The following is a 20,296-nucleotide window of genomic DNA, read 5'->3' on the forward strand; positions in this document are numbered from 1 at the left end:
AGCTGGTGCAATGCACCGGGGGGGGGGTAATAGTTGCAAGATTAAAAGTGAAATGACAAATTGAATTGAGTCTCAGTTGAAATTATTTTATACTTAAACGAACCGTGTTACCGGCGTTTGCCTGTGGAACACCCTGGATCATGGATGTACTACACGGCTGCAGCTGACTGTTTTTGAAACTGCATTCCCTCCCCCCTCCGGCGTCGCTGCATCGCGCTTGCGAGAGGAATAAAAAAATAGCATAAGTAAAAAGTGACGACACGCACGCGAAACGTCAGAATTCAGGCGTCGCCTTTCGGCTTTGATCGGCCTCGCCTGCGAAATACTTTGATGAGCTAATCGCGTTTTATATTCCGTATCGAAGTCGGTCAGGCAGCTTGCGCGAATTTAAACCTCTTTTTTTACCTCTTCCGTATCATTTGTGCAAGCGTGTTGCGCGGTAGTCGAGACCAGGCATTGTCAGTTCACGAGGCTCATCCACAGCACAACAGCCAACGATGACGGACACGGCGAATAACTCCTCCTCTGGTGTCATCAACTTCGGCGCAGGCCCAGGAAAACTTCCGCGAAAGGTACCATTTATTCAATTCTTGCGAACAGAGGGTCGTGATATTGTTTGGGTTTAGAGAGATTTGCAACACTCTTTTTCGCCTCTTCGGAATAGTTATTCGGTACCGACGGAAGAGCGAATTTTAACGGTGGACGATGTGTAATTTAGAATATAATATTTATTATCAAACACAATTTTGTTTTGCTCGGTGAATCTGTACGTACAATTGTACTAATACGATGCGAATTTTCAATCAATTGGGATTGCCGCTGGCGTTGATTTACCGTCTGAAAATGTGATTGCCTAACGGGCTTGTTGCGACACTCGGAAGATAAGTATACGTATATGTATGTATTGAAGTCACATTCACGTAATTCATACGCATAGAGTATTACAGTTTAGTTTTGTTTTTATTTGTCGTAAATAATCCATGATGGTATCAGTGCTCGGATATTTACTTCTGTTCTTACAATCTGTTGGATCATGAAGAAAAATGAAATAAGAAAACAAAACTTACGTAGGCGGTCAGCAAGCTAAGCAATAGTAATAAGTAATAAATAATTATACATTATACGTACGTATGTTATATGCATCAAGAGAAACTCGATATGCAAGCTGCACGTAGCGAGCTGGTCAGAGTTTGAAATAGTATTGTAATTCATCTGACTGGAACAATCAAAACACAATTCCCAATAGAATAAATGATCACGTTTTTTCTTATTTTCCAGTTTTTTGTCTGGCATATTTTGAACACCAATGCGACGTGTGCCTTTATTTACTTTTTCAATGCAATGAAGAAATAATCATAACATCATATCAACTTCAAGCTCAACTTTCAGTTTTTGGGTTCCAGCTTTTTACCTTGAGTTTTCGATTATGTGTATAACTAAATCAAGCTGGGTCAATGTTTGATGCAAATAAGTGAAACCAGTTCTTTGAATAGCTGACGTTATGTTTTATTCAAATCTAGTGTTGAACAGTATTACATGATTATATAAGTCAAAGGCTGTATGATTAAAATTCATGCAACAGGAAATAACCTGATACCATCCAGCGTTGCCAACGATTTATATCAGAGGCATTAAACTTAGTTGCGATTACTGCCGAGGAATGGTAGAAATAATCATGTAAGTCTCTATGAATCTGTATTTCTTTATAGGTACTGAAAGACGTGCAAGACGAACTCCTTAGCTATGCCAACACTAAAATCAGCGTTCTCGAGCTCAGCCATAGGTCAGGTGATTTCAAGAAAATCATTGAAGACGCTCAAGCAAGCGTACGGGATCTCTTGTAAGTAGCAAAAAAATTCATTGATATGAGAATTGGAATTGTTTGCCATTTGCACTTTTTTGGAGAAGTTTCAATTTTCCTGATAGATTTATGAAATAAATGAATTTAAATAAATACTAATATCACTATACATACAAAGATTTTATTCACTTATGGCCGCTGCTATTATTTAAGTATAAATTTTCAAACGCACAACATGAGTTCCTCTAATGGACTTAACTGGTTAGTTAACATTTTCAATTCAACCTTGTTAACTGCCAATTGAAAGTCGTAGCTTTTCTCCAAGTCTGCAGTTAGCGTCATTCGCAGTGCATTATTTTATTGTAAAAACACATTTAATAATATTGTTGATGTACATCAGCGTATAATGCAGACGTAATGTGTAAATATGATTTTTCGAAATCGAACAACACAACTGTAATTGCGAAACAAGATGAAAATAGCTGGAATATAAATATCGTCGAATAACATATTTGTACAGAAGCTGCGTTATGTGCCTCAAGTTTAACGCAACTCCAACTTTCCACAACAAAAATTTTTATTTCTCAAATATTTTAATTCACCTTTATTTCAGTTATTGACAAACAAGCTTATTTTTTAACATTCGTACACAGATAAGCAGCTGTATACACTGCTCAATTGTTTGTTCAGTCATTGAAATTTACGAACAAAACTAGTTGACTCATCTTATTTGATTTCATTATCATAGATGTAAAAAACAAACTTTTAGTTAATAAAACTTATCGCGTAGATATCATTTATATCACCAGCTGCAATCAGAAGTCACATTAAGTACCAGCCAAAACTGGATTCGTTGATCACGCAAGGCCTAAATACTTTATCTATATCAACATGGCTTTTATTGAGACACTCACATTATTCATGATTTGGTAAATTAATGATAAAACATCTGAATTAGAGATACCAAATGAGAGTTGATGGTACGACATAACGAATTTCAGACAAGAAGTGATGGAAGTTTGAAAACTTTCCTGAATAACGCATGCACATTTTGCATCAAAATTACAGTAATGCTTGCAAAGTATTTTTATTAAAATTAAAATGAATTATTTGCCAAAAGCAAGCAATCCTTGCTACGCTATTAAATAACATAACAATTATTTGTTGCGAAAAAATTATTCACAAGAATTCGGGAAGAAAACAAGAATTATAGCAAGTGGAATAGATTTTTTACATACTTGGTTATCTCGGTTATGAGAATAATAGTCAGAGCTACATTTCACCAGTTTCAAAATTTTTTTTTTAAATTTCATTATTCACATTTCCTGTCTAGCTTGTAGTCAATATCAATAAGGTTATCAGTTATTAGATAAATAGTGCAACCAAAATTCATATGGTCTTGTTGAAAAGATAATTCGCATTTTAACTTGTGTGGCAATTAGCCGACACATTCATTAATGGAGATAAATTGGATGAAATTTACAGCGAGAATTACCTTTCTTTGATAATCTTTGATTTGATTACAACTTTTGTGAAGTGATAACTCGCGTTTCTATTTATGTGGCAGTCACCTGATACTTTCATGAATGAAATTAGATTGTGCCAAATTTACAAGCATGAATTACCTTTGCCTGATAATCTTTGAGTTTATTAAAAATGACTCCTCTAAACCAATGTTGAACTCGGTCATCACAAAATCATCAATGCAGGAGATAAACTGATAACTGTCAACTGAATTGCTGAAACATTGCATGAATACGCAGATTTTTGTCGGAACTTTTGATAATATCTTACTGATAATGCACAATTGATTTTACATGAATGGAACTTATTTTCACAGAAAAATTCCGGATAACTACAAGGTCTTATTTCTTCAAGGAGGTGGAACTGGTATGTTCGCAGCTGTGCCTTTGAATCTACTAAACGAAGCGGGAACAACTGACTATATTGTTACTGGTAAATTATCTGTGTTTCAAAACTGATTGCGAGGTGCAAAAAAACATTCTGAAGACGAGCACCAGGATAATATATATCCTACAACCTTAATTTCAGGTTCGTGGTCTGCTAAGGCAGCCAAAGAAGCAGCAAAATATGCTAAAGTGAACTTGGTACTTCCCAAGGTCAACAAGTACACAGATATCCCCGATCCATCAACTTGGAATTTGAATCCAAAAGCTTCTTACGTTTATTACTGTGCCAACGAAACGGTTCATGGTAATAAAAAATTTTATGGACTTTACTTTTCTCCATCAAATTTCAGGCACTTACAAACTTCATATAGATAATTCTTTATTCCTGTTATCCAGGCATCGAGTTTAACTACGTCCCTGAAGTTGGGGATGTTCCTTTGGTAGCTGATATGTCCTCAAATATGTTGTCCCGTCCGATTGACATTTCAAAGGTGAAAAAAAATAGGGAATTCAAATGAACTAATGCTACGAAAATTGCTGAAAACTTTTCCATAGCGTAAACATTATTAGTATATTAAGTTAAATTCAATCTTCTCATTAAAGTTTGCAGTCATATTTGCTGGTGCTCAGAAGAACATCGGACCAGCAGGTGTTACTCTTGTCATAGTCCGCGATGACGTGCTTGGACATCCTAAATCAATCTGCCCATCAGTATTGGACTTCTCTATCATGGCAACGGATAATTCTGTCCATAATACACCACCAACATTCCAGTTAGTATTCATAGTGTAAACAAGCGATCGCATCTCCTTGCAGTTCAATAAAGAAAGGGTGATGAGATCACGATATATTATAATTTCATTTCTTTTGTCATGTGTTGAAAAATATTTCTCCGACAACTGTGAGTCAGAATCTAGGTCATAAATTCCGACTATTTATTACAGAATATACGTTGTGGGTCGAGTTTTCGACTGGATTAAGGAAAACGGTGGAGTCGAAGGCATGGAGAAACTGGCGATAGCAAAGAGCAAAGCTATATATGATGTGATCGATAACTCAAATGGATTTTATCACTGCCCGATAAGACGTGATGCTCGTAGCCGAATGAATATTCCATTCAGAATTGGTGGCGATGACGAAGACTTGGAAAATACTTTCTTAACTGGGGCTTCAGCTCGTGGAATGCTTCAGCTCAAGGGTCACAGGTTAGTCTTCATCGGACAAAATTGAGAAAAACGAAGCAACAGGGAACGTCTACTGAGAATTAACGAACTGCGTTACAATTTGTTTATCGCAGATCCGTTGGTGGTATACGTGCCTCATTGTACAACGCAGTGACTATGGAAGATGTCCAAGCATTAGTAACCTACATGAATTATTTTTACCGTCTACATCGCAAACAGAAAGACTAGAAAAAAGGATTAGGTATGATCTCACGATTACATAAATTCATTCGCAAAATATATTATTTTATGTTATAAATTATATCTGTGATTTTTTGGCAGTTTTTCATAACGAAAATTAAACTTACGAAATGTAAATAATCTCTTCGCTTGTGAAAGTTTTCTTGTGATATAGTTTATATTTCTAATTCAGTGCAATTTTGCAAAAGAATTCTATAAACTACAGTCTCTATCTTCACTATACCAGTTTAATATTAATCGTTAAATTAGGTGGCTAGATTTTCTAGTGCTGCATAACAGTTTCAGAGCTTCTATAATTTCTTTGTCAGATTGTGGAAGGTTAGCAGTATCTTTAAACTCAGGTCGCTTTAAAATCTGACTGCGAAGACGCTCGATAGTAATAGCCTGAGGTATTTTTAAAACTCGCAACCAATCAGCCTGCATATAATCAACCAAGAGCTGGAAGCAAAATTGGTTACAACATTAAGTTCTGTAATACTAAGAAAAGAACACCCAATGACAAAGTCAAAAAACGCGTATATACCTGGTCAAATGGTTTACTTCCAATATGAAACATCATGTGTAAGAGAGGCTTTGGTGCTGGCGGTTTTCCAGGCGAATTTGGAATATACTTTGGAGCCTCAGTCATTGTCGACGTTTCTTCAATTCCCAAACAATTTAATATCCAATCAGAGCCATGGACCACGTATTCATGTATCACCTGCAAATTGTGATATTAATCATGATACTTTACCTTTGTTGAAATTTTACCTTTATGGCAAGCCGGCCTTCAGAAGTGAGTAATAGCTCATCGGCGTAAGCTTGGGCCACAACATATGGCATACCTTCAGGATCTATCCCGGGCCATCTTAGATCATCAGATTCTAGCCTGGAGATGAAAGAGAGAATAATGCTGTACCAAAATGATGAGTTGACTGAGGGTTAATGCAACAAAAAAAAAAAAATGAAAGTACCAGTGTTATGATTTGATAATTCAACAGCTTGATGCTGATATCGAACAGATGTGAGTTAATTTTACCTCTCGTTGATTGAACTGAGAAGTGAATTTATTTGCAGTGTATGCTTATCATCTTCATCGATGCTGCAGATAGCTTCACCTAAAGCAATCGCCAAGGAAACAGTATCATTACGATCAAGACCAGCAACCAACTGAGGTTCGTTCGACGAAGTAGATGCCGTAGAATTAGTACTGGGGTCAGCTCTCACTTTTGAGAAATTAGTGTACAGAGCAGCGCACATGATTTGGAGAAGGACTGAACCACCTATGGGGTGGCAGTTCGCAGGAATATTATTGTTTATCCTCGAAGCTGTACGCAGTAAGCCTGCCGGTGCGCAAATGTACAATTCGCTGAAGCAGGCGAGGGCCAGTGACATTGTTTGGTAAATACTAGCTCCTGTCTATCAAGTGTAATAGTGTATGGTTTAGGTAACGATGAGGCACTTCAGATGGGTAAATCATGCATAGCACACTTACCTTGATTGCGTCCAGCAGAGTTGTGATAATGGGTACCATGATGGGATACAGAGGTGTAATAAGAGCGTGTAGCCATGGCGGTCTGATTTGATTCCAAACCTTGAATGTCCCGAGAAATGACCGATTAACTGTGAGCAGGATACTATCAGTCAATTCTTTACAAACATTACCTGATGTCTGTCTAAGCAGTTGGACCAGTCAGAATCTTGTAGCAGTGCTGGAATAATAACAATCATCGCATCCATGTCTGCAATTATTGAGATATAGGTAAGGCTGTAAGCCCACAAAGCTGGACTACAAGCAGGGCGAGAGCAGGTTTGTCCTGAGCACAAAAAACCTCCGCAACCCTCCTGTTCTTTTGCATCAACTTTGCTCTTTTCTTTTCTAGTAAAACTGTCATCAGATTTATAGCCATTGCTCTGTTTGACAAATTCTTGAAATAGAAGCGCTGATATTTTATGTTCCCGCATCAGTAAGATCTGCAAAACAGAGGTCTCGCTTTTGTAAAAGTCATACTGTAGAGTGCAGTAACGATATATGGAATCACAGGCTTTCGCGTTACCTTCATCAACTGACCCCAATCAGGCTGCGGTTGTGCTCTGAGTATTTTTATCTCAAGCGCTATCGAAGGGCCATCAGCTAGTTGTTTTAAATTATCAATATTTTCCGATGAAGGTGGCAGTAGATGTGGGCTACTCATGATGAGCCATGGGGCAGGCCCTCGACGTGGCAACAATATGTTCAAGTTTTCTAAACCATTGCGGAGAACCTGGATCAGTATAAGGATTTTGAAATTCGTTAGGTTCAGGAATAGTTTTGCAATGTGTTTCTAATTTATACCTGATATAGTATGTTTAATGGCGTTCCTCTTAGTAACAGAGAAACTAGCAATTCTCCGCACTTTGCATGTATATCTCTTGAAATAATTGACAATCTGGTCACATTGAACCCGACCAGTTCATTTGCATTGACAAATGTGGCTAGCGACAAGTTTGCCGTGCAACACAAAACGTTGAAAACATCTGCCCAAAATTGTTGACAGCGAGCAAGACTGGGACGACCCTAAATAGCGTAATTGGATGTTCTTGTGTACTTGAATGGAAGATAGAGTTATAATTTAAGAGAATTTTTTATTATTACGTGAACAAAGCGGACGGTAAGGATAGTCAGGGACTCGTCTAACATTCCTGAAAAAACGCGCTGCGCCATTTTTGGAGGAACTGTGTTCCACAAGTCTTCTTTTGTGCCTAAAATAATGGATATGCTGAAAGTCATCACAAGGACTCTGGCGTTCTGCTGAGTATTATGTGTACCTTGCATATACAGCCACCACATTTGAATCACATAAGAACAGCGTTCTTTTTCAAAGAATGGCTGATTGGATTGCCAGTCGAGGGAATTGGCTTCAGTTAAAATATACAATGAAATTAGTCGGCAATGTAGATCGAGTAGTCTCTCAGCCAGTGCTTCGGCCATTTCTTGATACGATTTGAACCATTTGTGTAGTTTGCTGCTACAAATTAAAGAAAATAGATCCAATAACTCAAGACGGTTTCGATTAATTTACTCTGAAATATTTTCGTGTTAAGTTAATTTTACCATGCCTGTGCTGAAACCACTGTTTTTACTTTTTTGTTGTAATTCCATAAACAATTTCGTACTAGAGCTGCGGCCCCCAACGTAGCCGTTAGGACAGTTAAATCAGCATGATCTAAAGCTTCCTGAGTCAAGGTGTGCAGGTGTTCTGCAATGTATAGAAAAGATTGTTGCTTTGTCGAAAACCAGATGAATAAATTATGCGGGAGTCACCTAAAAGTTGTTCCGATGTGTCAACTATCATGGCAACAAACTCGGACGGCTCTGAATGCTTGACTACTTCCGTGCAATCAGCTGCTTCCGTGTGTTCTTTAGATGTAAAACTGAGTCCAGATGACTCTTTAAATGTTGTAGTAAATTCTGCTTCCCACCATGCGACAATCTTAGTTGACGCAAAGGAAGCGTGTCTTGGAAAGTCCAGTTTTCCACCACTTATCCCTACGCATATAGGTTCACTCAACACCATCTGCTTTTCCTGACACACAATTTTTGAATTACTTCCTGAAAGGGTCTGGTCAATAATTCTTAATCATTGAATACATCAAGTAATCCTTCATCTTTCTGATACTGACAACGATATAAGGTCAAAATTATTCCTGTTTATTACCTGATAGTATTTCATGTCTCTTTGGAGCAATATTCGAACTCTATCTACTAAATTTCCATCTTCCATAATCTCCATCTGCAATACAATAGTCGAGATATTGGAATCAGATAATTGTATTGTTTGAAAATTTTAGGTCAGTGAGAGTTGACGTGCAGTGAATTTAAAAGTGTAGACATGGAAATTGTTACTCTGAAAATGCGTGCAGTGAAAAAAAGAACTATCAACTTGTGTTATACTCTTTTACTCGCTCATCTTTTTGTAAATTTACATAGAAACAAATTAACATATGTGTGGAAAAGTAATTTAAAAGTATACAGGCAGGCAACGTACGTTTATTGCAATATAAATATCGATTTGAACGATGTGTATACAAATAAGATTCACAATGAAAATTGCTATTTCCCAGAAGTGCAAGGATGAAGATTAGTCAGGAATAGAACTGGGTAAGCCTTTATCAGAATATTGTTCTTTCCCGCTATAAGAACATCGGTCGAATGATGCCTGGTTTCTTATAATTGCTGGTATTTCCTTGTTTAGGAGATCGTGCAAGGTTTTTCCGTCGTGCTTATACACCCATTTCCCATCAACGAAATCATATCGTTTCGGTCCAGACTTCGGAGAGGATAGCCAAATCTGTTTATTCGGAGTTTGGCGATTTATGACATAGGTCCCGTCCTTCTTTCCAAATTTCACAGTCAGCACACCGTCCTGAAAAATTTGAACTTACTTAAGCAATCGAATAAAAATGCCTGCTCACTTGGAGCTAAAAATATCAAGAGACGGAACTCACTCCGTATGAAACGTCGGCATCTTCCAAATGACCCGCCTTTTCTATCAGCTCATCGAAGTACTCCGTAAGCGATTCCAATGTGTCGCTGCTTATCTTATCAAACTGCACAGAATTGAGTTCCCTATAATAGTTACGATTCTAAGGCCCCAACGGTACATATTGTAGATATAAATTGTTAATTAGTGTTGCGAAGAGGGGTACCATAAGATTTAATCGAACGTCGATTGGCTGTCTCGATAAATTATATGTGGTAAATAGAGTATGATGTCTAGATTTAACTTATTAGAATTATAGAAGTGTTGTAATATTTTTGGAAAAAAAATTGCAGGTTCAACTTACAATTCAGGTTCGTACGTTGGAGGTGTTTGCGAGGAATAATGAGCGTTAGTGGATATCAGTCCCAAAGTCTTGTACCGAAGACTAGAATATCTTCCAACAGTTTGTTTCACATAACCTTCAAATGAGTGAAAACTCTTTTGAAAATTTGAAACCTCTTTCGCACATGTACGATGCGTAATATTTGATGCAGTCTTGATTAGTGTCTTGAGAATTGGTTTGCTTCTCACTATTCGCGATATCATTGTAAATTTGACCTGATTTTCGTTTTATTGATCAAACAAGTCTTTCGGACGTTGCGTCGTCTGTAAATTACAACTCATAATAAGTGATAATCATAATATCGTTCACGGATTATGCGATCTCTGTTTTATCTACAGACGGTAACTAAAATGATAACACTGCATCCAGGATTAAAGAACTGCCGAATTCATCAACGATTTGATTTGAATTTCTTGAATGGCATCATTATGTAAAAAACGGATACGAGGGCTCTTCCCCAATCGGGGTACCTGGCTTTGTGATATTTACAACTCGACGCTGAAAAACGTTAATATATATTCGAAGAGTAAGCACAATTACTTTGTGAAATTATGCATATTATAGCTATCGTTGTCCCATACAGCCATTTTTCGATAGGTTCCAAATTGAATATTGTGCAGAATATAAGATAAGAAAGATATAAATGATTTTTCCCGATGTGATTCGATTGAATTCCCCAACTAATATCATTTATAGTTAAAAATCCTGGAATAACGGTTCCACCGCAATTTGTAGTTTCGTTTATCAATTCATTATGTCAAAGTCGGATATATAGCCTGATCCGTGTTCTTTAACGTTACACTATGGCGGCAAAAAACATGTCCATTATTCTTTCAGAGCATTCGACCGGTGGTCCGACTGTATGGATAATATAACGCGGATATACGGCTATTGTAAACCAGGAGGTATAATCGAGTGAAAACCGCTGTGCTGTTGTTACGGTAAAAATTTAATCCCTATACATTTTTAAAGACGAAGGTTCCCGAGATTTTCTGCCGAATACCGTTAACATCGATATTTCACAATTTCGTTTACTCAGTTCATCAATAACAATCTGAGAATTGAAATCACGCAATTACGCTTTCGCTGAATCGCAAATTTCTGCAACAGTATTTTTTTCTTCCATTTTTAACACATTCGTCTGACAAAAAATATCGTAATATCTCACCCACGCATCTGCGTTATATACGTACTAAATAATTTTTCACCCCACTCGCGATATGTGATCTTGCATGTATAACTTTATACGCATAAAGGATCAGAGTTTTCGACGCGTGATACATTATCGTACAATTTTGCGAAATTCTACTGGCATACATAACAAACCCGTCGGTTCTTTGTAGGCGAACTTGGATCCATTGTGTGAAAATCTGTGGCAATTATGCTGAAATTCTCACACCCTGACGGTAAATTCTGACTTTGTGCTTTCCGTCCCTCGCTCGAACTTTGACCCGAAATTAGCGAGATCAGTTATTATTCAACTAGGTACCGTGCAAGTTCTTGCACGGCTCTGAATTTCAAGTACCATCTATACCAACACATCGTTATTATCATACCTCATACGTGCACGCATATGCGGGGGAAAATTTTGACGATTTTCTTTGTCCGGTATGGTAAATGTATAAACGTAACGCAAGCATCGAGTAAATGATTGATTTTAGAGACCAGCGCGTTATTCGGTGGGACACAGTTCGCAATTATGTCTGGCTTATCAACATAATATCTGCGCAGCTTATATATTGCCGAAATGAGTTCGCAAATACTTTCATTCCATCAACTGATCGGCGTGTCACGTTTCGTTCCGCGGGTGAATTAATATTTCCATCACTTTTTTGTTCCTTGCACGTTTCTGACAACCCATGTGGCGTTTAATTGATGTTCGGCATCGTTACGCAAAAGTGTAAACATCTGTCCTTTCGTATCGACTAAATAATTATAAATCAGGATTCGGCCATTTTAGCATAGGTATGGGATGAAAGGGTGATTTTTTTCAAACACGCACGCGAGAGCAAGAAATCGGTCGAAAGACGGTAAACTCTCATAATTTGCATACATCCTATCGATCTGCGTTCAGTGCAAGTCAACATTTCACTTTCATCTTCGTGTTCAGATCATTGTTAGGCGTCGGGAATAGTTAGTCGGTAATATTGCCGCAGTAATTAAACTGCGATTGAAATGTAATTATCAATTTTCAGAAATAACAAGCTAATCACCCCTTTCTCTCTCTCTCTCTCTCTCTCTCAACGCAAAAGCTGAATTGTGCGTTACGATCGTCCCGGTCATCTCGTTTAACGTATCAACAATATGTGTCAGTACGGATATGTCGTAACAATATAATGCGAATATACCCTTTTCAAATACCGATCCTGAAACCTCCGCAAAATTGGCTTATATAAAACCATCCCTTGCGCGCCTTTACTTTTATCCCCCCCTCTTCATTCAATCCTCGCCGACGTTCGCGACGATTTAATGATATAATAACAAAGGCAATACCATGAAAAAGTATTCCGTTTGTATAATCTTCGAATGAAAATACAAGTAGCCGTGATTGAGAATGTATAATATTATATACCTCGTCTTCAATTATCCGCGTGGCTGATGGAATACATTAGCAATTAGTCGATCCTCCGCTTCGCAAGCAAAAGAGAATTACAAGTGTCTGTTATACCGATAAATTTTCATACGTTTGTTAATTCACAACGAGCGGAACAGGATTCCTTGAGTTTTCCGAGGCTGAAATATCTGCACAGTTACGAAACATATTAATACGTCGTCCTGCAGATAAACGATAAGGAATTAGAGAAAACACTAGGTATAGAGACCTGCAGCAACAGCGGACACGGTGATAATGTTGTCGGTTCAGTTTCACCTGATCCTTTAATATATGGCTTAAGCTATTCGTTAAACACTCGAACAGGGTGACTGATACGCGCGGTTGATCGCTGATTAGTGTTAATCTGATTTTTTCTTCGTACAAGGCTCGTGCGGATAATCCGTCGTAGTTCCTGCTTGCACGCCCAGCTCTCGACGCTTCGCGGCATGTGTGCAAAACTTTACAACGCATCGAGTTATATGTACCCGCAAAATCCCGTATACTGATCAATTCTCCTCCACATGGTGCAATTTAACGTATGTTTTTATATCCGCGAGGGCGTGCCGAGCACAATTTATGCAGAATCCATAACTCCGATCCCTCGTCCCTTGCTCGTAAGTAATAATCGCTGAGAGGAAAAAAAGTCCCCATCACGTACACGAGTAGAACAAAAAATTGTTGTTAAAAATTGCCGTTGTGGAAATTGTAAAATAGTATTTTTGTCCGTTTGTTTTGAAATTTAGCACCAGTCAGTGTTAAATTGACGTCATATTGTATCCTATAAAAAAATCTCTATACCGATATTTTTTTCATAGTGTAGCGACGATTTTGTCGTTCGAAATTAAAAAAGGATTGAAATTTTCTTCAAATTTATTCCAGTTTTTCAATTTTTTTTCTTTACTTCCCTCTTTTATTAACGTATAATGGCGTTGCAGTTGATTTGTCGGCATCGGTATCGTAGTATTAGTTCTGTGAGAATTGATCAGAAGAGATTGAGTGCTGTGATCACAATTCAACAACGAGACGGTAAACAGTTCGATACATAGAAAACGAACCGCGCTGCCTAGAAGATATTGACTTAAGAAAGTGCAGGGAAAATGTTTGCCAAAGGAAAGATCAGACTTTGCAAATCAGCGATAATATCCTTTTGCTGCAATCGAGTATCACTGGTGGAAAAAAATTTAACCGAACATAATGTCCCAGTAGATCCAGTTTATATTTGCATCATTTGTCACATTTCTGTTATTGAATTTAATACTTTTTTTTTTCACTTATTGTTAGTCATACAACAAAAAATGGTTAAATGAACCCAAAAATTTTAGTGAACCTATTGGGATATTTTTTTTTTTCGATCTCTGTATGGGGCGAAATATCCACGAATAGGCGATGAACAAACAGCCGTGGCACGATTATCGATTCAACCTTCGTTCCGATCCGTCGAATTTACGTCAGAATTTGATAAACGAATGCAGATATCGTCAAAGGTGTGTCCGTGTTTCGATTGCTATTTGACAACGTGACCGATATTTTTTTTAATCTTTTCTAATTGTACTCGTCGAGCGGATCAACAGCATTTCACAACTTAAGGAAGAAAACAATCCTTCGTCATTTCCGCCGGGTGAATACATGTCCATCCCTCTATACGCTGGGTCCAATCATCCGATTGGAGGCAATTAAAGGCGCGGTACTAACGCTATTCGACCCGCCTAATACAGCATGATACAGCTCGTGAATGTTTAAACTTTCGTGCAATCGCGGCGTACGTCTTGACCATGCAGGGCTCGGAGTCACGCAGCTCATCAAATAGTCACGAACACCCTGAATCCTCGACACCCCAATTAAGGCGACTTGCCTTCTTCCTAATTCTGGAGTCCGGCTAGGCGACGTTATGCATCTATGCAATGCAATCTACCGTGACCCGTGTTAATTATAATCACGCGTCTCCGACGTCGCGGCATTGTTATTGCCGTTCATTACAAACGAAGTTGCGACGTTACTCATACGGTCTGTACGGTGTATATATATGTGGTATTCCATGCGAACCCAACCAACGTATGATCCTAATCAGTTTTGATTTTGTTGAAAAAGAATTTTCTGCAAATGTCCCAACTCCGAAACAGTATCCTGAATTTTTTCAGATTTTTTATACGACTGATCGATTGTTTATAAGTATTGAGAATAATTTTGACAACGACCTTTTTTAAATTTCTCGATATAAATTTCGAAACTCTTCGAAGTCTGATTGTGAAGTCGATAAAATAAATTGAATGTGCCAATAAAATAGAGGAAAATCGCTCCATGGTGGAATCGGTCTAGAAATGTTCTAAGAGAAAAACAGAAGTTTTGAGAATTTTTTGGGAATTTTCAGACCGTCCAAACAATGTTTTAGTTGACCAAAAAAATAGAAGGTACGAAAGATGGAAAAAAATGGAAAAAATTGGCCCATCATGGGTCCAGTCTTGAAATGTTTGGAATAGAAAATAGAGTTTCATTGAGGTTTTTGAGATTTTTAAAAAAGGTTCCTTTCAAAATCATTTCAAATATTTATAAATAATTGAGCAGTTGTATAAAAAATCTGGAAAAATTCAAGGGACTGTTTCAACGTTGGGACTATTGTAGAAGATTTTTTTTAAACAAAATCAGAAATGGTGAGGGTTGGACATTGGTCGGGTTTGCGTGGAATTCCCCATATACGATATACTTAAGTTACATAATTCTCTTGGCGAATTATCAAGGGTATATAAAATGCGTTATTTCCCTCCTTACACTTTGTAACTTATACGTAAACTTTTACCCTGGCATCCATCATACTCTTCGACGTTATTTCTTACATATTGACGTATGTACAACTTTCCTCATCAAACGAACACGTATGGATTACTCTGATATCGCAGGGTACGTCCTCGAGTTTCCGCATGCTTTTCATCTTTCGTCTTATCAGCACGGAAACTCGTTAAGATATTAATGGAAGTATAAAAACCGAACGAAATTCGGCGAAAAGAAACTAGTACAAAAAAATCAGGCAGTGACTAGACTTACGTATGGTCGAATCGTACGTTCTATTCTTTTTTTTTTTCGTTGTGAGTAATAATTAATTGGAAGGACCTAATTCTTTTCCCTTTCATCCTCCCTTCGCGCATAATTATTTATATCCTGTAATACGTAATATATATCATTTGGTTAATTAAGAAATTGCTTTAAACCGCGGGCAAACAATTACATACGCGTATTATATACGGTCGTAATGTATAACTCAATATGTATAACGCGCACCGTCATTAACTCTTTGTCTATATTTATCCAATCCAATGATATACGTGTTATATGGCAATTAACACAGCCGTCAGCCGTCACTCGACTCTCGACTCTCGACTCTCGTACCTACATCCATTATAGGTGTAACGCATATACGGATGTTTATAGGAGCATTAGGGATAACTAGGGCCAGCGAGTCGAGTGGAGGTTATTTATATTGTCCAAACACGGTTTTACGCCGGCAAATTATTTCCCGATTATTCGTATTATATATATATTAGGGTGATTCAGGCAAAAATAATTTGCGATTTTCCATCATGGTAGCTCCTGAAACGATTATTTAGGTTGAGTGAAAGGTTCTGGCAAAAGATGAGAGTTTTACGTTATGTGGAAGATCGCGATCAGTCGATTTTATTAATTTTATACATGTTTTTAAATTTATGAAGTATCGTGAATCAAAATTTTTTCTTTTATTGCTCACATCAATCATAATATAAATTTACGTCACTGAGAAGACCCAGACTTGTAATATCAAGTCTCCGGTTGATGTTTGAGCAGTGGATCTGACGAATTTTTCATTATTAATTCAATCTCATCAAATATTTATAATTCAATATGAACTTTTAATTTAGGAGAACAAGATTCCTGGATGACATATCGTTGTGTTATAGATCGTGTTCTTTATCTTGAATATAAATTTCGGGGAAGAAGTAAGGATTGAAGTGCTATAACGTGTTTCTTCAGAATTCCAAAAAAATGTGAATAAAAGTGAAGAAACAAATGAGCGCGATCTTCCCCATAACGTAAAACGCTCATCCTTTCACAGAATCTTTCTTTTAACCTAAACAATCTTTTTAGAGGGAGCCACGGTAGAAAATAGTAAATTATTTTTTTTATCAACACTCTAATATAAATTTATACACATTTGCCTGGCGAAATCAATCCAAAACCTTGGCATATTACAAATCACAAATGTCTGATTTTTTCTTATTCATGTGTACTCATAACCTGTGTCTGAACTTCACATTCCAAGTTCAATTTTCCTTAAAACATAATATATAGTTGATGATAGCTCGAGGGATAAATATTAAATTTTGTGCAGATTTTCTTTCAACTGTTGAATAATCGTACATTTTAAAAAGTAAAATGGATTCGAAGGTGCCAGCTGAAACGTTTTTTTCGATTTACCAATTTAAAATTTTCCCAAAATACTGGAATCAACTTTCCATGCTGGAGCTAATATTCACTCACAAACTACAAAGCTTGGCTTTTTTAGGTCGTCGTTTATTTCGTTCAATTATGCAAAATTAATCCACGTATATGTATAAAATACGGTACACCCCGTTTCACATTACAATTGATTTACTTTTACATGTAATACGTAATATGAAAGGCCTCACACGAACAAAGAGAAGCACGAGGATAACGTTTATTTATTCATTAACCAGAAAAACAAAATTCTGCACTAATCAGGCTAAAAGCGCACCCATGCTTGCGACTAATTTCACCTAAGTACTTTTTTCGTTTCTGTTGACATCGCGGAAATGGAATAAGAGGAAAAAAAGAAATTCAAACTATCCCTACCATAACTCAAACAATTTCTCTTCTTTTTCTTACTCAATAAAAATTCAGCACTCATTGACTCGAACTTCTTGACGAAATCCGCGGGAGGTAAAAAATGTATTCCAGTATTTCGATTCACAGCTTATTATATATATTAAGGTGGTCCTTAATAGGCTCGTTTTTGAATTTTTATGCTCACAGGGGTTTAAACGCTTTAAAATTGATAAAAAAAAAATAATTCTCTAAAAATCTGAGCGCTCTGTATCAACTCTAAGATAGTTCACTTCGTGATCGAAGTATCTTACAGAAAAAAAATTGGGAAAAACTTTTTTTGATTTTTCAAATTTTACAATTCGTTGACAAATATACCGAAAATTATGAGAGATACATATTTTTGTACATAATTGAACGCTCTGGACAAAATTTCCGATGCATAAAATTTGTAAATAAAATCGTTCACATGTAAATTAACGAATTCGATTAAACTTCGAACGTTTATTAAGAAAAACGTTTGTTACGGTGGTGCCAGATTTTTGTGCGGAAATTTAGCGTATCTTCGGTGCTCGCAGGGCTCGAGATTTGAGTTTGCCGAGGAGAAGAACGCGTGCGCGTAGCGAAAACGTGCGTCCAACAGCCACCTGTGCGCCCTCATCCCCTAAGCCGTCTGCCTCCTATTTATATAAAGGGAGCCAAGCCTTCGCCACAGTTCATAATAATACCATCCCGGTGACTGTGTGCAACCCCCAGATCCAGCTGACATCCGTCGAGAAGTTGAAGGACCTTATAAATCCCGGTTGCAAATTATTGCAGTCAGGTAATCCTAACCATTCGCTAAGTTTTTTGCCAGTATGTATTCATACAATTGTGCTTGTTGTAAAAATTACGAATTTCTTTGTCGCGTCAAAAAATACCACCGAGATTTTTATTACGTTGTATGATACGATATGCGGTGAGATTTTTCTTGTATTTTCTTGTTTTTTTTTTTTGAAATTCTTTCACGTTTTCTTTTTCACAAAGAATTACGAAGAAAAATGCGTTGAATTTATCGAGGGATGTGTTTCAGTCTCCGGATCTTCGTTGTCGTCAAATTTATAATAAATCGTGAAATTTATACCCTTCGCAGTTGAATCTTTATCTTTATAAAGCGTCGATGTGTCGAAGATACAGAGAGGAAATTTGTCAAACGTATAACAACGTTGCGTCGGGTCGAACCGCGAATAACGAGATTATAATCAAATTATATGCTACAAGAGAGAAGAGGCGAGCTTGCGGTTTGGGTGAAGTTCGCAGAATACACGCTGCACATTTGAAATAATTACGCGGACGATCGACGGGAATAGGGATGAGCTGAAATCGCGATGAAATATTAATAGGCATGTAAACTACAGCCGAGATTTAATTTTCGGTTAAATATGGTACGCGTTCGATCGTAAATTTCGTCACAGCGATGAAACGACTAATTTATACGCTAACGCGGTTTCAATTCACCTTTGATAGTTTCGGAAATTTTCAGCGTCGTCGACTCGACTTCGGATGATTAAAATTTCACGGTGACATTACCGTCCGGAAAATGCTTGTCTGATTAATTATCATATTATCAGCAAGTGGGCCGAGAGATGAGGATGGGGGGTAGAAGGAAAACAATGGTAAAAATTAAAGTGCCGAGGTCTTTTTTTTTCAAACGCTCTTATTTTCTTGCCGTTCACGTTGCAGAGGCGAAATGAATGTGGCTAATTTCACTGTCGCTGAAAAAGAATAGGAGAAGGAAAATAAATAGGGAAAAAAAACCCGGTGAAAACAACGAGAAGAACGAAACATGATGTACAAATTATTTAAGCGGATCCTTGGTTAATTTTTAATACTCGAGATTAATTATTCAGCGTCGACCTTGGCAGGGTTAACTTTTTTTCATACCTTCTTCCGTTTCTTCTTTTTCCTCTATCTTTCTCTCAGTTTCTCTCTCGCATATCGTTCGATACTGAACATGATTCAGATTGAATGATCGTGCGCTGAAATATACCATCGAATCCTGAGGTCAGGGGCTCTTGTTCTAACTATTTACACACTGTATGCAGCATTGAAACCTCCGTAAGTTGCACGAGGTTCTTTTGTTTTTTTCTAAGGGTAAGGGAAGTTGGTTCGCTCATAATTTCCGGCTCGCTTTAATTTTTTACAACAGGTTCACCTTTCGGTACTATACGTACCGATATGAAACTTGATATACACGTTTTAACGCTTCGTCTCAATGAATTTTCATAGCAATGTATGTATCGTACATCGTACCTATGTATATAACGTCGTTGTACAGCGTATACTTTAACGCACGCCAGGTAATATTATTATTACGCTCAGCGTGATAATAACGAAAGAAAAGAAAGTAAAAAAAATTCATAATTATACATTCTGCATAAAGTACAACGATAAGAATGACGATAATAATAATTATCATTATTATTTATAATGATAATAACGCGAGTTTTACGGTGCCGTATTTATTTATTCCACTCGAGTTTCGGAATTTTATCACGTGACAAACTCAGACGTGACTAACGATGAAAGATCCGTGCGGAAAATGTAACGGGACAAAATGACACGGAAGTTTGTTATACGTATAATAACAGTGGTGGGGGGGGGGGGGGGGGGGGGGCTGAAATGAAAAATTTTTACAATTCAAACAAAATTCTAATCTTTTCACAGCATGTATGCATATGAGTTATTGTATGTTATATCATACGCCATTCTTTTTAAGCATTGCAGTAACGTCGCAGAATTAACAAATACGAATGACAATCGACCGAAACAATAACCGTAAACCGCGAGGCAATTTTCAAATGTGTTGAATTTCGCCGGGAGCCGAGAAACAAAGTTACACGAGGATTAGTCAGCGGTATTCGAATTCATCGGG

At 37.3% G+C, this 20,296-nt stretch overlaps 4 protein-coding genes across 11 annotated transcripts in view; 2 read left to right on the forward strand and 2 right to left on the reverse strand.

Annotated features, from left to right (window-relative positions):
• On the forward strand, positions 1–6,938 carry LOC107222756 (probable phosphoserine aminotransferase). 2 transcript variants are annotated; one of them, XR_006905264.1, is made up of 10 exons: positions 1–572; positions 1,710–1,840; positions 3,642–3,757; positions 3,854–4,015; positions 4,108–4,202; positions 4,315–4,484; positions 4,656–4,916; positions 5,009–5,136; positions 5,898–6,138; positions 6,223–6,938. XR_006905264.1 is itself a non-coding variant. In XM_015662256.2 (9 exons), the coding sequence occupies exons 1-8, from the start codon at positions 498–500 to the stop codon at positions 5,121–5,123; spliced, it is 1,125 nt and encodes a 374-aa protein (XP_015517742.2). In that variant the 5' UTR covers positions 1–497; the 3' UTR covers positions 5,124–5,136; positions 5,898–6,938. The 2 variants fall into 2 exon arrangements, 1 of the variants encoding a protein (XP_015517742.2); XM_015662256.2 differs by having other exon boundaries at positions 5,898–6,938.
• LOC107222755 overlaps positions 4,688–20,296 on the reverse strand; it is a 17,422-nt gene continuing 1,813 nt past the window's right edge. Inside the window, exons 2-14 of one of the 7 annotated variants that reach the window (XM_046744946.1) lie at positions 8,813–8,887; positions 8,419–8,680; positions 8,209–8,353; positions 7,923–8,119; positions 7,750–7,856; positions 7,450–7,671; positions 7,172–7,378; positions 6,780–7,088; positions 6,610–6,708; positions 6,154–6,533; positions 5,886–6,003; positions 5,659–5,835; positions 4,688–5,573 (exon numbers count right to left, since the gene is read on the reverse strand). In XM_046744946.1, coding sequence (XP_046600902.1) covers positions 5,376–5,573; positions 5,659–5,835; positions 5,886–6,003; positions 6,154–6,533; positions 6,610–6,708; positions 6,780–7,088; positions 7,172–7,378; positions 7,450–7,671; positions 7,750–7,856; positions 7,923–8,119; positions 8,209–8,353; positions 8,419–8,680; positions 8,813–8,887 — 2,496 coding nt within the window. In that variant the 3' untranslated portion in view covers positions 4,688–5,375. Of the gene's footprint in view, positions 5,574–5,658; positions 5,836–5,885; positions 6,004–6,088; positions 6,534–6,609; positions 6,709–6,779; positions 7,089–7,171; positions 7,379–7,449; positions 7,672–7,749; positions 8,123–8,208; positions 8,354–8,418; positions 8,681–8,812; positions 8,888–9,142; positions 9,279–20,296 lie in introns of those variants that run through there. The other 6 variants (XM_046744940.1, XM_015662255.2, XM_046744932.1 and 3 more) reach the window with 6 other exon arrangements.
• LOC107222751 (frataxin homolog, mitochondrial) lies at positions 9,129–10,243 on the reverse strand. Its single transcript, XM_015662251.2, has 3 exons — positions 9,942–10,243; positions 9,603–9,723; positions 9,129–9,520 (listed from the first exon to the last, which is right to left on the reverse strand). The coding sequence occupies exons 1-3, from the start codon at positions 10,181–10,183 to the stop codon at positions 9,236–9,238; spliced, it is 648 nt and encodes a 215-aa protein (XP_015517737.1). The 5' UTR covers positions 10,184–10,243; the 3' UTR covers positions 9,129–9,235.
• LOC107222749 (short neuropeptide F) overlaps positions 18,043–20,296 on the forward strand; it is a 14,031-nt gene continuing 11,777 nt past the window's right edge. The window contains exon 1 of the mRNA XM_015662249.2: positions 18,043–18,205. The gene's annotated coding sequence lies outside the window, so the exon portion shown is untranslated. The remainder of the gene's footprint in view (positions 18,206–20,296) is intronic.

The sequence above is a fragment of the Neodiprion lecontei genome, chromosome 1 (assembly GCF_021901455.1).
Source record: "Neodiprion lecontei isolate iyNeoLeco1 chromosome 1, iyNeoLeco1.1, whole genome shotgun sequence".
Lineage (NCBI taxonomy): Eukaryota > Metazoa > Arthropoda > Insecta > Hymenoptera > Diprionidae > Neodiprion > Neodiprion lecontei.